Source organism: Rattus norvegicus, chromosome 3 (assembly GCF_021556685.1).
Source record: "Rattus norvegicus strain SHRSP/BbbUtx chromosome 3, alternate assembly SHRSP_T2T, whole genome shotgun sequence".
Classification (NCBI taxonomy): Eukaryota; Metazoa; Chordata; class Mammalia; order Rodentia; family Muridae; genus Rattus; species Rattus norvegicus.
In genome coordinates this window covers 114,368,163-114,383,534 of record NC_141536.1, presented here as the reverse complement: position 1 = coordinate 114,383,534, position 15,372 = coordinate 114,368,163, and the positions used below count along the sequence as shown (strand labels likewise).

Here is a 15,372-nt window from a genome sequence, read left to right as displayed (position 1 = left end):
CTGAGTAAGGAGGTAGCAGATATTGGACATGTACTTCAGGCTTAGGGAAGAAACTAACCTAGTCTATTTATTACACTAAATGATGCGCAAACACGGGTTTTGTAAGTTCAGGTTAGCTGTGTCCTGACCAGAATACACACACTTGAGTTCTAGGCTAACAAGTCCCATCAAGTTCCACTCTCTGGTTCTAACTGCAGATGAACTGTCGGATGAATTGTTCCAGCTTGTCCTGATTGTCCCGGCTGGCAAATGTAGGTGACAGGTGGAGCTGGGGTCCTGTAGGGCTGGGTATCTGCTGCAGTACCTGAACCACAAGATGAGTGTAAGCACCCTTGCTGAGGGGACAGTACCCTGTTCCTAAAAACCTACAGAGACGCCTCAGCTCCTGAGTGTGGCACTGCTTGATGTAGCAGTAGTAGGGGAAGCCAGTCCTTTGTGAATTAGGAAGGCAGAAAAACCATCCACTCTGGCATTCATTAGAAAGTTAGATTCCCCCCGCCCCCATGGGGTGGGGGAACAAGATGGTTCCCCTGAGCAGTTCTAGCAGCCCATGATGCTGAGGGTGAGGTCAGGGACAGGATGGTGATATGGCCCCCCTTACCCCCAGGTCTTTGAATGTCCAGATTGCACTGATAGCGAGATTTGGGTCTGCACACTCTGGAGGGAAGGAAGAGAGACCATAAAAGCTCTGAGGCAACCAGGGAGCTACTAGGCGGGACTTCCTCTAAGAGGAAGACCAACTAGGGCCTACATAGGACCAAAGACCCTTCCCTGGAGTCAGGCAGCCACTGCCCAGCAGGGGGCAGCAGTCACCAGCAAACCTACCCCTGGGGAGCATGGGGTGGGGCTTGGAACTCACCAAAGATCCCTTCTTCCTGGGCACAGGCCTGTAAAAACTGCAACAACTTCTCTGAGTAGCCCACCTCTGCAGGAGAGATTAGACCTCGACCTCAGCTCTTTGGGACTGAGCCCCACCCTCAACACTGCCAGGGGAGTGTTCAGGGCCTTACCTGAATCTGGCAGCTGCCCCAAGTGGAGGAAGGTGGCTGCCTGTGCAAAGGCCTTGAGTATGGGACTGAGCAGGCGGCAGAGGAAGAGGAAGAAGTCAGGGCAGCGAGACTGCTGGCTAAGCTGGAGAGAAAGACAGACCAGAGTGAGGAAAGTGGGCTCCTAGGCACCTTACCTCCTCCACCTGCCTCCCCAGGTAGTTTCTTTCTCCCGACACACCCTGAAGCAGCGGCCCCCTGGCTCCTCGAAGTCATCACTCTCACTGTCAGTAAAGTCTCCACTTGGTTTCCACAGCAGCTTTGCACTCAGATGCTGTCTTCCTGTGTCACAGGCTGGCCGGGAGCCTGGGGTCTGGGGTTGGGAGAGGTTTTGGTCTGGTCCCAGGGTGGGAAGCAACTCTGTAACCCTCATACCTGGTCTTGACAGGTCAGAGCAGATCTGAGAAGCCAAAATGGCTGTACAGAGGTACTTGGGCCAAGTACCCAAGCTCACTAAGAAATGTAGAGGCAGGAGCTATGTATGGAGAGAGCCAAAGTGGCATGGGAAACAGCCCAGGGCAGGCAGGCTTCCATGTGCCGGGCCAGTGGCAGTACACTCCCCGAGCACACAGGTCAGAGGAGCAGCCAGGGCACTGGCACTCGGGGTGGGAGCATACCTACCTCCTCTGCAACCAGGAGCCCGCACTGGATGAGCCGGTCCAGCACCTCCTGACAGTAGCAGTAGGAAGACTGGCAGGGCTGTAGGAAGAGAAGCACCAATGCCCTGCAGAGAACACCCCTGTGGGAAGGGGCTCTGGCAGAACCCTGACCAGAGGTAGTTGGAGGCCAAGATCACTGCCACAGGTCATACAGGCAAGGCCCAGGTCCTGCTGAGCTAGGGGAGGGGTCTGACCTGGGGCAGCAACAGGTCTTGAGGTAGCAGGTGCAGCAGCAGTAGGATCTGGCGGTACAGTTCATTCTGACTCAGCAGCTCTATGCCCTGCAGCTCCCAGGGCCCCTCAGGTGGTACTCTGCCCGCCAGCAACCCCCTCACCGCACAGGCTGGCAGAGAGGGCAGCATAAGAAGGGGACCTTTTCCTCTCCCCCACATGCACCCCAACCCTGCTGACCCCACTGACTCACCACCCACAGCCTCACTCAGGAAGGTGGGCAGCAATTCCATACTCAAGCGTGCCAGATGTGTGAGGCCTGGGCCAGGCCGTGGCACCACCACCAAGTCCCCTTGGTGGACACGCAGCAGAACCACATGTGCCCTCAAGAGGCTCAGCGTATGTTGGGCCAGGCACCGCAGCTGCCCTGAGAAGCCCACATCAAAACCTCGGAGCAGTGTCTCCTCTGTCAGCCAGGAGAATTCCCCCAGGAGCTGTGACAGGACCACACCCTGGAGGCAAAACAGGCCTGAGCAGAGGGCCACGCCCTGCCCTTCCCTGGGCCCCACCATACTGGGCCTACCTTTTGGTGCTTCAGCAGCAACAGTGTTGCCATGATGGCCGTGCTCATCACTGCTGAGCTGGCCACACTGGCTGTGGAGAGAGGGGAAAGTACTGACAGGGGAGCGGCCCAGAGAGGCTTGATCTCTCCATCATTTGACAGATCTTTACAAAGAACCCAAACTACCACAGCAGGGGAGAGCAGGATCCAAGAAGCAGTGTCACAGGTATTGAGAGCCAGAGTGACATCTGATCAGCGAGTGCCCTCTGCAGGCACATGTTGCTGCTCCTCTGTAATCGTCGTCCCCATTTACAGCTAAGGACCCCCTGGTCAAGGGGTATCTGAGGTAGAAATCTGCACAGCTACCTTTGGCTCAGACACTGAGCTCATCTGCTCCCCACCTTCCTGGATGTTCCCCTCTTCTGGTGTCCCAAGTGTGCTATGAAGGGGGTAGGGATCAGGTACTAGCAACCATGGGGTTCTGATGGCTAGCCCTTTATTATCTACACGGAGAAAGTACTGTTCAAGTCACACTCCAAAGGTGCAGATCTGGGTTTCCCTCACCACTCAGAACATGCCGGCTCAGTCTTCTGACCAGGAGCTGGTCCTCTTCTTTGAGGGCCAGGAGGAGGCTAGTTGGTGGGGTCCACTCCTGCTCTTTCTCAGTGTCTGGAACAACACTACTGGGATGGAGACAGATCAAAGAATGAAACTGGACTAAAATGTCAGAGTCTGAAGCTTTCCAAAGCTACAGCAGTTTTCCCCAAGTCCTAGGAGAATTCATTTAACCCTTCCCACCTCAGGTCTATGTGCCAGCTGCCCTGCATTTAGACTATACAGACATCTGGTGTTGATGTTCTGGGATGGTCAGAGTTGAAGAGCCGCCTGCCTCCCTCTGAGACCCATACCCCTGTGCTCCTTACCATTCACCTAGCACAATGGGCTGCAACAAGTGTTCCAGGGTCTGCCTGCTACCCCAGCAACTTCGAGCATTGATGGTATATTCCTGCCCAGGATAAAGATGTGTGGTCTGCTCTTGCCACACCCACTCACACCCCTTGTACCCACTCCAAGACACCTGTACACAAACCGTCCAAGAGAAAATACTATCCTTTCAATGGCTCTAAAGGCCAAACCACCAAAAGGTTACCCTAGCCTATCCCAACTGGTTTCCTACCTGGAGGGAAAATGGCTGGGCAAGGTGCACCCGGACACAGACTCTACGGTTACAGCCCCAGCAGTTGCACAGTCGCCGAAAGATGGCCAAGGCTCCTGTCCATAGCCCCAGGGGGGCCAGGTCCTGCAGGGAATGAGAGGCTGCACATGTATTTTCTTGGCCAAGTCTGGGGCTGCTACCCTTTCCACCCTCCACACTGTTCTCTGCTCTTCTCCAAGTCCTGTCTTTCCTTCCACGACTTTACAGTGGGGTCTTTTGTAAGACAGTGATGGCAAAGACCTTGGAGTGACTGTAGGGACAGTCCTTTAAACACTTTACATCCCAATTTGACTTCAGCTCTAAAGGAGCCCATCCACTGAACATACTGTGCCTCCCAGAACTGATGTCCACTTGGACCCAGATCTTACATGAGTCATGTTACATGGTGCATCTGGAACCAGATCATAGGCAGTGGCAACTGGTACCAGTGTGGCATCTGGGACGATGCCTGCCTGGACCGCCTGGACTACCAGTCCTAGCCAGGCCTGGCCCAGGGCAGAAAGCCTGGGCCCTGGGTACCCAGGGGCCTCTTCCAGGAAGATGAGCAGGGGCTGACCACTAGTAAGCAGCTGCTCCACCGTCTGGAAGAAGAGAGGAAGGGTGGGCACCAAGGCCAGATCAGCCAGACCCCTAGACCCTTGGCCCACCCCACACAACCACTGGGAACACTCACTGCACGGACCACAGCCCTTGCAAGGATGCCCTCTGAGCTGTCCAATGAGAGGTTGGCCTCTGGGGGCAGGAAAAGCCCCCCAAGTTTCCTCAGTAGAGCTCTGTGAGCACAGAACAGAGTCTAATGAGAAGGGGCTCAGGAGAGGCAGGCCCCAGAGATCTGCAAGGGCCTAGATTCTTCCAGGTCTGTCTGTCTAGACCCTTGGAGTAGCCATGGCCCAGTAACTCATAGTCACCCTTCTATTTGAGACTACAAGCTGGGCTGCCATACAGCTGAAAACAGTCTGGGAAGGCAAAACAACCTCCACCCCACTTCTCCAACTAGGGCCTCCACTCTCCCCTATCATACCTGAGAGCAGGGGAACAGGTACGGGAGTCCAAGGCCACACGGAGCACACCGAGCCCTTGGGAGAACAGTACAAAAGGCAGCAGGAACCCATCCAAGAGGGACTTGTGTGTAGAAAGGAAGACAAGTGGAGAGCCCTGCTCCAGAGACAGACAGAAGAAAATGCCCACTCTAAAAACAGCCAAACCACAGTACCTGCAAATCCCAGGGCAGCAGTGAGGGAGGAAGAGTAAAGCAGCCTGCACACAACTTTAGGTAATACAGTGGCTTGTTTCAAAGGCTGTTGAAACTGAAGGTGGGGCAGGAAACCCTGGAGGAGCAGGACTGAGATATGGCAGCAAGGCTGTTTAGGAAGTGTGGACTTTTAACAGCTGATGTGGCCTGGATTCACCTGCGCTCTGGCCATCCAAACCTATTCAGTATGGTCTGGCTTACCTCCTGGGCAGCCTTGTGGACCATCTTCATCTGTCCCTTGTGAAGTTGAACGTTCAGGAAGAGGCGGTTCAGGAACCACAGCAGTGCCCAGCTGAACAGCCTTGGAAGCAAGGCCAGCTTGAAGTGCAGCAGGGTCACCTACAAGGCTCAGCCCCACAGCACCCCAAGAGGTTGTCCAGAATTCCTCTAAGGCAAGCAACATGATTGCCCACATTGAACAGGAGAGGAAAGAGAGTGGAGAGGTCATAACCTGCTGAACAGTAGAAAATGCTAGGTAGATGCTAGAGCTATAAAGGCCCTGATGCCACTGACCACACTGTGAGGTACAGACTCTTCCAAGACCTCATGATGCAGCTGGCTACATCAGACACGAATTATGCCTCCTTTATCTAAAGGGAGACCAAAGAACCAGACCATTTCCACACAGAACCAAGTCAGCCTATATTTATCAACTACCAGGAAAAGTGGAGCAAAAGGGAGGAGATGATAGAAGGAGGGCAGGGCTTGCTGCATTTGCTCATATGTCCAGTAGGGGGACCATCTTGCTACCAAAGTAGTTAACAGGAAAACTGATGGACCAGCAAGTCCACATCTGATGGAAGCATTAAATGGGCAACTCTGAGAAGCAGCACTCTGTGGGAACACTGGAGAGTGCCGTGTCCCTGTAAATGCTCTACTGTAAAACCACCTTACACTTAGGTACAGAGGAAGCAGGAAGCCCACTAGAATTGCACTTGGGATCTCCTACACAAGGGCATGAGGCCTAGGGCCTGAAAACCTCAACTGTTAAGAACTGTAACAGTGAAGGACTGGTCAAGGTCACCAACAGCCTGTACTTCCTTTTCACTAAGACAGCTGTGCCTGACACACACACAACCTTAAGCCCCCTTTCCTTCAATGGCTTCACTCATCCTCTGGATTTAACTATAAACTGTATACATACAGCTCTGCAAATATGTCCCTTCTTCTGAGCTTCCTATACAGACAACCAAGTCCTCAAATCCGTTACTGGAACTCTTTCAATCCAAACATCCGTCCAAGGCCAATTCCCTTCTTGCAAAGCCTGACACTGTCATATACATATGCACTCGGCCGGAAACAGATGTCTTTTCCTCTTTGCCTCTCACCACCTCCAGCCCGCCAGTCGGTCTACCCGAGCCCTATCATTCGCCACCTTAACTTCTCACTCTACTCTTCCCAAGGCCTGTCAGTCAGCTCTGCAGAAGCTCAGGTCTCCACTCTGATCCCAAACCTATCACTTTGTCACTTCCTACTTAAAACTGTTGAACGTTTTACTGCCCCTAAGGGCCTCTACTTATTTAGCTCCAATCTGGTTCCTTTTACATCGCAAATTCTCCAGCTGCTCCCAGCTTCACTCATAGCTTCCAACCTTATTACAATCTTCAGTGAACCTGGCCCTTTCCTGCTCAAGGCCCCGACTCAGGCCTTTCCCTCTAAAGAGACCATTTCCTCCACTTTTACTCCTGTGCCTCCAGGGATGGCTTTCTTCCCTCCTGGATATTCTGGATCTTTCCTTGTTCCTTTCTTTGACCAGCTACATCACTGTCCATCTCTTCAATCCCCTGCATCTAAACATGCAGATCTGTTCTATACAAACCCAGGGAAGGGCTGCAGTAGGCTGTAGCCCATTCTGGTAAACATTGTCCAAACACTCAGGAAGAATATTTGGTAATTTTCCAAGCCCAGCTAACATCCACTCTCCAGAAGGGGCAGAGGCCTCAGCCTAAGGACATATGCCCCTCATCATAGTTACCTAAGCAAGAAGGGACGGGGTGTGGTCTGAATGTGGCCCAGGATGCGCTGTACCTCTTTCTTCACTAGGTCAGGTGCCTGGCCTTCTCCAGCCGCTCCTGGAACCTTCCCCAAGAGGATGTTCTGCACCCTGTTGAGGTCACAAGGACAGTGTTGGGCTACATACCAATGGTCTCCCTAGTCACTCCTCCAGTCCATAGCCAGAAAAGTCTGATATGGGCCCAGAGGTAACATTCCAGAGGTTTTGCCTGGCCAGTCCTGGCCATCCTGACCTACAGCCTTGTCACCCCTTTAAGTATCCCACAAATGCCAGACTCTGATCTGCCTCCTCACCCAGTGTTTTCCATGATCATCTGGGAGGCATCAGAGCTGGTGGGTATGTGCTGCTCCAGGGACCATAGGAAATAGCAGAGCCTGCGAACCAGCCAGCCCCGAAACCTGGGGGAAAGATGGTTCAGACAGGGCTCCCCAGAATCCAGAGGTCTATTCATCAGGAAGGGTCTGCACCCCAGTCTCATGCCCCAGGACCAAGCTCTACCATGGAACAACAACAACACCCCCCAAAAAAACCAAACAAACAAACAAACCCCACCTGCCTACATAGGCCCTGGTCCCACCCTTCTTCCCCACTGAGGGGCACAGGCACTCGACACCTTGGGACAGCCCACACGTGTGCACAGAGGGAACGTGTGCACCAATAGTTCTGACTACCTGGTATTCTCCTCCTTCACAAGGATCACATTGCAGAAGCCCAGATCCATTATGCTTCTGTGGAAGAGGGACTCCTGTCCAGGAGGAAGGGACAGCGTGTCCTAAGGTGCTTTTGCAGGTCACATCTGTACTCTATCCATCTACCTCTGCCTGGTGTCCCTTTGAGTTTACCTTTGAGTTTGTTACTCTAGTACATTTCTCATGAGATGTCTAACCCCAGATAAGTGCATAAAGACCCTGAGGAGGGGTCTAAACTCATCTGGAGAAAAGAATGTGCATCTTGAATCTCTTTTCGAATGCTGAGCCCTCTTGGCACCAGCATATTACATAGACATGCAAGAGACGCTGAGTGCTATGGGAATCTGAGTGTACAGTCTCCAGACTGAACAGAATCAATGCAGACCTAGTTATATTCCAGCCTTGTGGGCAAAGCCTAGCTCTCCTGAGCCCTCCTACCCAACTCTCCTAAGCCATATCCCAACAATAGACCCTGGCATATCCATTCCTCTAATGAGCAAAGGCACGATGCAGTGAAAGATCAGGCTTAGGGAGACATGAGGGAGACAGCTGCCCAGGGTTCTCACTCCCAGACCCAAGACAGCCCTAAGTATTGCAAGGGAAGGCCCATCCCTACCCTCACTTACCCAGCTCTTAGGAGTACAGGTCTGGCAGCATCGACCCATAAAGGGGCGATACTTCCCCAGGAATGGAGTGATGGCCTCCATCTTCATCCCAAAGCCTGAGGACCAAAGGCTGGTCTGGAAAAGGATCACAAGAGAAGTGATCCAACTTGGGGTCCTTGACAGAGGGAGGGGCACATTAGGAGTGGGAGGGTAAAGGGTGTGAGAATTTCACACTACCTCTTGACCACTGTGGTTATTCCTCTGCTGCATTTGAGGGTTGGACTTCAACATGGTCTCCATGAAGGTCTGTGAGATCAAGGAAGGAAGCACTGTGCCTCTCTCCACACAAACCTGACCTAGAGAAAGGTAAAAGGATGGAAGGAATCTGATCCACAATCCAAGCCTTGTGGGGTGATGCTAGAGTCCACCCCAAGACAGACAACAGTTAAGCCATCAGCAATGAGGACGGCTGCCAGCAAACTGGAGGCTGAGTTGGATCAAATCCCTGTCACTGACCCAAGTGGTCCCTCCAGGAAGTGAGCTGTACTTGAGAAGTATGGGGCTCCCTCAGAACATGAGGAGCAGCTATCCTCCATCACATACCCCAATGTGCTCTAACAGCAACTGGACTGTAATGGCCACCTAAGGCTCTCAGTGTAGAAGGAAATGCCTAGGTTGGGCTGGGTTATACCAGCAAGAAGAGGATACAAGGAAAAGGATACTCTCTTCATAAACCTAAGTCCTGCTCAGCAGCCCTCTCAGAACCCCAGATCCACCATGTTCCTGTGGAAGAGACCCCTGCCCAGGAGGGTCGGTCCCCTATGCTGATCTCCTATCATGTCCATGGTGAACAGACTGGCCTAATTATTTATATAACTGCATGCCAGCCTGAGAGTGACTTCTTGAGTTTTGAGACCACAAATTCTGCTAATTCATGATACATCTAAATTATTTTTCCATGAGTTCCAGGGCCCAAGGCAGCCAGAAAAGCAGCCTTGTGAAGCCCTCGGGGTGCCCATTTCACTTCCCTCACATCATCCAAAAGTTGTCCTGAGGGTAAGAGTTGCAAATAATTCATGTGTAGACCCAGCAATTCAGTGGTATGGAAAGGGCCCAGGAGAGCTCGATGCCTGTGACTTAGTTTCCAGGGGTTCCTCTGGTGCTCCTCCTCTCCCCTTGGTGCTTTTTAGCTCCATGAAGCCAGGCAGTAACAGGATCCTGATTCTAGTACACACAGGCTCTGGAGATCTCATTCAGATGCACCCCCTACTTCAAAAAATGTTCTCACAACCCCATTCAGACCCTAAGCACAGAGCAGCCCAAAATCAAGGCTATCAGGCCTGCTTCCTTTGCAAGGAAGACATTTGACATTCCTCAACCTGAGACTCCTAACCTCAAACTCTAACCCCACTGACCAATGCTAGCCTTAAAAGAACAGAGTAAAAGACAAGGCAAGGAGCAGTTCTCATGAGCCAATTAAGCCAACCAACTATCTAGCTCATGAAATCCAGGTCAGTTTGGGGACATATCTCACTCTAGTTTTTTAAGACAGTGTCTTGCTGTTTTGCACAGACCGGCTTGAATTCTCCATCCTCCTCCTTCTGTTTATGTCTGGCATGCAAGATTCCTAAGTGAGAGCCACTGGCAGTCTGTGTAGATGAACACCTTTCCCCAAGGACCAAGGGCAATATAGTTAGTTCACATGTATCTTCTCACCGGCTATATGATGTGCTTAAACGTTATGAATTAAGGCCAACATTTAAAAGCAGAGAGCCTGTTATATAAAGAGCGGGGGTTTCCAGCAGCTGCTGTAAAAATAACCTTGAGATGTGGTATCTCTGAGCAAATACCCAACAGGGCCTCGGCTTGGGGGCGCCCAGAAGCCACGTCCCTTTCACTCTGTGAGTCCTCCCACCCACACTAGACAGGTGACACTTGGTGCCTGGCTCCTGTGTAGCTCTTCACCAAAGGCTAAAATGCAACACCCCCCCCCCCAATGTTCCTAAGCATCACGGAACTTAAAAGGCTCAGCTCCAGCAAATACCCCTACGGAGCCTGCAAGGAAGCCCCTTGCCAAAACCAAGATGGAGGACAGGGCCTGTCTCAGAGAGAGCACCGGAAGTCCATCTTTGCCCACTGTTCTCTAAGTCTCAGGTGCCAGAAGCCAAGCAAAGGGCGAAGTTGGGCTCTCCAGGCCACCAACTTGCCCCTAAAGGTTTGTCTGTGTGCCAGACCCTGCAACAAGACTGCCCATCGGCCCGAGTTCCCTATCAGTCCCTGCCTGACCCAAAGCCCAGCCCGGCCCAACCTGGCCTGGTCTATGGACGCAAGTCTCATGAAGCTCACCTCACACCAGCCACCAACTCCCGCCAAACAGACGCGTGACTGAGTCAGCCAAACAGGAAATCAGGCTCTGCGCATGCGCCTCAGAAGCTGAGATGACAGCCAATCAGAACGTACTCTCGGCCCGAAGCCCCATCCGCTTGACACCCAATCCGCTCAGCTGGGCTTGCTGCCTATACCATGTGATCACGACTCCCTCCACCACCATCACCTACCTCTCACCCACAACTCTCTGCAAGTGTTGAGAGTTTGTGGGGAGAGGACATTCCAGCTGTGCTTATGGCCCTGCTTATCCTTGTAATCTGGAAGTGTGGGATGCAGAGGACCCAAGGGCTGGAGGGGAGTCTTAAAAAGGCGTGGGGAGGATACTATACACCTTCAGCACTCAGAAGGCAGAAGCAGATGGACCTTTATGAATTCGAGCCTAGCCTGATCTACATAGCAAGTTCCAGGTTACTCAGAACTATATAGTGAGATCCTGTCTCAAAATAAGTCGTGTGTGTGTGTGTGTGTGTGTGTGTGTGTGTGTGTGTGTGTGTAATTTATATATGTTCACATGTGGCTTTGAGGGAATATGTACATGTGTGGTCAGAAGAGAGCATTAGATCTGGAACTGGAGTTACACAGCACAGTGGTCCTTCATGAGCGCTGGGAACCAAATGCCAAACCCATAGCAGAAGGTGAGAACCAGTTCCCTCAAGTTGTCCTTTGACCTCCTCATCCATACACACAAGATAAATACATGTAAGTTTTTAAAATGAGAAATTGAGCTGAACATCAGCACTTAACCATTCTCTGCTCCCTGACTGGATATGATGTGGCCAGCTGCCTCATGGTCCTGCCTGCCATGCCTCCCCAGCCAAGATGTGCAGTGCCCTCAAACTGTGAACCATGACAAACCCTTCTTTCCTCAAGTTTTTTTTTTTTTTTTTTTTTTTTTGGTCAGGTGTTTGGATGCAGCAACAGGCAACATATATAAAGATGACAACCTGTGAATGTGGTGTCATTTGGGTAATTCCTTGCTTTTGTGTCGGCTCTGAACACTCTAGAACAAAGACCATATGGGTTCCTTCATCGTTTCATTTTTGCCAGCAAGAGACCAGCTTTGAAAGGTCTCCACAGGACTGGAAAAGTGACTCAGCAGCTAAGAGTTCATATTGCTCTTCCAGAGGACCTGAGTTTAGTGTCCAACACCCATATGGGGTGGCTCACAGCTGCCTGTAACTCCAACTTCAGGGATCTAACACCCTCTTCTGGTCTCCTCAGGTAACTACACTCGCATACACATATCCACACACATACACATAATTTAAAAATAACAACTTTAAAAGGTAGTGCAATATGAAATAAATGGGAGGAGGTATTCCATGACCCCCAGAAACCAAGTGACAGCCTACTGGGCTCCAGTTTCAGATCCTGTGAGGCCATGGACCCCAAAAGCAGGCTCTTATACCTAATCTCTGCCTCCCCTCCATCGATATTCCCCTTGAGGGCATAGCCACTGTGCTCCCTTCTTTGGGCCACTTTGTGTCCCTCAAGGTCTAAGTCTGTGTCCACTCACTTCTACCAGGTTAATGTTCTTCTAGTACACACCGGGTCTCTTTTGTGCTCTGTGTGTGTGTGTGTGTGTGTGTGTGTGTGTGTGTGTGTGTGTGTGTGTGTGTTTGGCTGGCCTTAAATTTGCCACGTAAAGGAGGTTGGCCTTGAACTCCTGATCTTTCTGTTTCTTCCTCCTCAGGAACAGCACTGCCAGCTTAAGAAGTTGTGTTTGACTCCTATGTTAACTGTTGTTTTGTATCATAGTGCACAGGCCACAGCGAGAAGACTCAGAAACTGAGGGAAAAAAAAAAAAACAAGCAAGCAAGCAAAAGGAAACCCCATTATTTAGAAGTAGCAAGTTGCCTCCCTCCCCCCAAGCATAAGTCTGGAAGTCTCCCAAGATCACCATCTGGATAGAAAGATGAGTTTTTGTGGTTGTTTGTGAACACCCCTCACCTTCTTGGACAGACCCCATGCTGAGAGGTAGCCCAAGGTAGCTGCTTCTGACTGGAAAGTTCCATGGGTAGGGACAGCAGGAGTCCAGGGCTGTATTTAACAGAGCTCTAGCCTCAGGTGCACTGCTGCTTTAGAGAGGGTGTGTTGAGTGGCTGCTATGGCTACAGCTGTCTGCTGTAATTTGGGCACAAAAAGATGCATACACTGTAGACATGGATCAGGGTTTGTTGCTGAAGGTCTGGCCAGCATTCGGTAGCAGGTCCAGATCTACAAGGTGTGATGAATGCTGCAGCCCAAGTGCTATGCACACTGATGGTCTGACTCAATCCTAGGAGACACTGAAACTCTCCTTTGCTCAGTCCATGAACCATGAACTGAGAACACCTCTCACTGGACATGGGTACCACCCCACAGATCCTGACTCATGGAACTGACTCCTAGGGCCCAAAATGATGAAGGTCCTTCTATGGTGGAACACACATTCACATATTACTTCTGGGTGTTTCTCTAAGAGATGAGTATTATTGAGTGGATGGATGCTTTCCCCCACCTGTGCAGATACCACCTGATCCACTAAGAGTTGAGACAGAGGGCAGAGGAAGGGTGCATTTATCAGCTGTCAGGTCTGGAGTTGGATACCCACCTTCTTCTCACTAACAATGTGACACACTCAAAGACTCCTAGAAGATCCTCTATGCCAGGAGCTCTGAGGACAGCCACCCTCATGAGGTAGCCGTTGATAGGGCTTGGCCTCTATGTTGTGGATCCCTTCCTTCATTCAGAATCTTCCATATGGTCTTGGAAACACCGTAGTAACCCACAGCTGCGAGTGGAGAGCTCGGCAGAGTTTGGGTGTTGGTGGGAGGAGGTGGCAGAATTAATGTGGAGCGCAGCTCATAGCATCTCCCACCCTGCTCACTTTCTCCTGGTCACGGTTAGCTCTGTAGAGGCTGAAGCAGGAAAGGATTCGAAGTGTGTGCGTGTTCCGTGCATGTTCACATGGCTGCATATGTGGATGCAAGTATGAATGTCTGTGAAGGCTAGAGCTCCACCTCAGATGTTGCTCCTCGAGAGGTGCTTGCCTTGTATTTTGAGACTAGATCTCTAACCTGAAACTTACCGAGTTGTCCAGGGAGCCCAAAGGCCCCACCTCTCTCTGTTCTCCTTCACTGTGATTATGAGCACATGTGGTCTACCCAGTTTTTTTTTTTACATAGGTCACAGCCAGAGAACTTAGCACAGGCACTCTGAGTTGAGAGTTCTGGGTGAGGAAGAGGGGTAAAAGGGTGGTTTGTGTCTGCTCAACTCAGGAGAGACTGTCCCAGGACTCTCAGGATCCTCCACTTAGCATTGTAGTAGTTGGCCTTGGGGTCCAGAGATATTTAGGACCCTAGTAACTACTTCCAGGCCCTTCTGACCCCTGCTTCTTTCCCAGAAAGCAGCGAGCTGGCAGGGTGGGTGGGTTTGATTGCCCGGAACTTGGGGGTTCTTTTTGGTTTTCCTCCTTAGCAACACCCAGGATCAAATCAGTGTGTTTTAAACACAATGGCTCTGGAGAGGGCTCTCAAGGGGCCCCGGCGTATTATAAAGAGAACATTTGCTCAGAAGCAAATATCTATAATCAGTTGTTGCTTTCACCCCACAGCAGGCAAGTGAGTGGTAGCCACAGAGCAGCCTACTCCCTCCATGAGGGCCTTCTGGCCCATCCCCAGGCCCTGCCTCCACTCTCCCTTGCCTACATTGTTAGAACACAGGCAAGCTGGGCTGGCCATTGATGCAGTATTGGCTCTGAGGGTGCGGGAATGACCTTTCTGTAGACAAATGGTTCTCAGCCTGTGGGTCTCGACCTCAGAAGGGGTTGAATGACCCTTTCACAAGGTTCACCTAAGACCATCAGAAAATATAGATATTTGTATTACTATTCATAATAGTAGCAAAATTATAGTTATAAAGTAGCAATGAAAATAATTTATGGTTGGGGGTCACCATGACACAAGGGACTGCATTAAAGTGTCACAGCATTAGGAAGGTTGAGAACTGCTCTAGGCAGTTTTCATAACACCTTCCCCAGCCACCTGCAGCCTAGGGTTTTGAACACAGCCCTCAGCTTCTCTGTGGCTGCAGTGGTTATATAATGAACAGCCAGCCACACACGAGACTGAGCTCCCGTGGGGTTGGGGAAGGGAGCTAGCTGGATTGTTGCTGGATTGTTCAAGGCTGTAGTGACATCAATAGGGACCCAATCTTTGTTCCCTGTTGCCTTCCTTAGTGGACCAGCTCAGACCAGTTTCCCGGGATTACAGAATAGCTGCTCAGTTCCAGGCATCAACCAGCAGAGAAGACTACCTCCTTCTGGATACTTCTTTTCTGCTATGCCCCACTAGGGCCAGAAAGAGAGTAAGAGAAGCCCCTCCATGAGGGGCTCAGGAGGGCAAGATGATGATGGGCCATCATAACAAATCTCCGAGGAGCCTAGAGGAGGGAGAGGGTCTTTTGGACCTTGGTTTTAAAGGTTCCAGTTGCTAAAGGGACAAACCTTTCATCTTTAAGACTCTAGAGACAAGTCTGCAACATAGGAGCATAAGCCACTGCTTCCGTGGTTGGGGAAGTGTGAGGGGATAGAAGAGACCAGAAATTCCAGCTCCTTTCAAGGGCAAACCTCCAGTGATCCAAAGACATCCCCACTAGACCCTACCTCTTAAAGTCCTTCTGCCTCTCAATGGTGCCTTGGGGTACATGGAATGTGCAAAGTGTATTTGAGGCAGAGTGCTCTCTGCTAGGATGGGATTTGAAACATTTCAGCCTCCTTTGACCTCAGGT

At 51.2% G+C, this 15,372-nt stretch overlaps 1 protein-coding gene across 8 annotated transcripts; it reads right to left on the bottom strand.

Annotated features, from left to right (window-relative positions):
* Positions 1-41: 41 nt before the first annotated feature.
* Positions 42-13,657, bottom strand: Gpat2 (glycerol-3-phosphate acyltransferase 2, mitochondrial). Of its 8 annotated transcripts, none has more exons than XR_015682765.1 (22): positions 13,196-13,657; positions 8,452-8,570; positions 8,236-8,349; positions 7,592-7,665; positions 7,214-7,318; positions 6,882-7,010; positions 5,108-5,207; positions 4,676-4,809; positions 4,328-4,427; positions 4,023-4,235; positions 3,616-3,738; positions 3,362-3,444; positions 3,003-3,121; positions 2,460-2,530; positions 2,130-2,388; positions 1,900-2,048; positions 1,668-1,745; positions 1,266-1,359; positions 1,011-1,119; positions 860-925; positions 602-657; positions 42-304 (listed from the first exon to the last, which is right to left on the bottom strand). XR_015682765.1 is itself a non-coding variant. In XM_087650957.1 (22 exons), exons 2-22 carry the CDS (start codon positions 8,512-8,514, stop codon positions 188-190), a joined length of 2,406 nt encoding a protein of 801 aa, XP_087507083.1. In that variant the 5' UTR covers positions 8,515-8,570; positions 13,196-13,657; the 3' UTR covers positions 42-187.
* Positions 13,658-15,372: the final 1,715 nt, after the last annotated feature.

What these genes read in the sequence shown, in the direction of transcription:
- Gpat2 (XM_087650957.1), bottom strand. Translation starts at nt 8,514, where the DNA reads ATGGAGACCATGTTGAAGTCCAACCCTCAAATGCAGCAGAGGAATAAC. An exon ending in CCTGTACTCCTAAGAGCTGG is followed by an intron (nt 7,666 to 8,235) that starts GTAAGTGAGGGT and finishes CCTCCTGGACAG; the next exon opens with GAGTCCCTCTTCCACAGAAG. An exon ending in GGGGCAGCTGCCAGATTCAG is followed by an intron (nt 926 to 1,010) that starts GTAAGGCCCTGA and finishes TCTCTCCTGCAG; the next exon opens with AGGTGGGCTACTCAGAGAAG.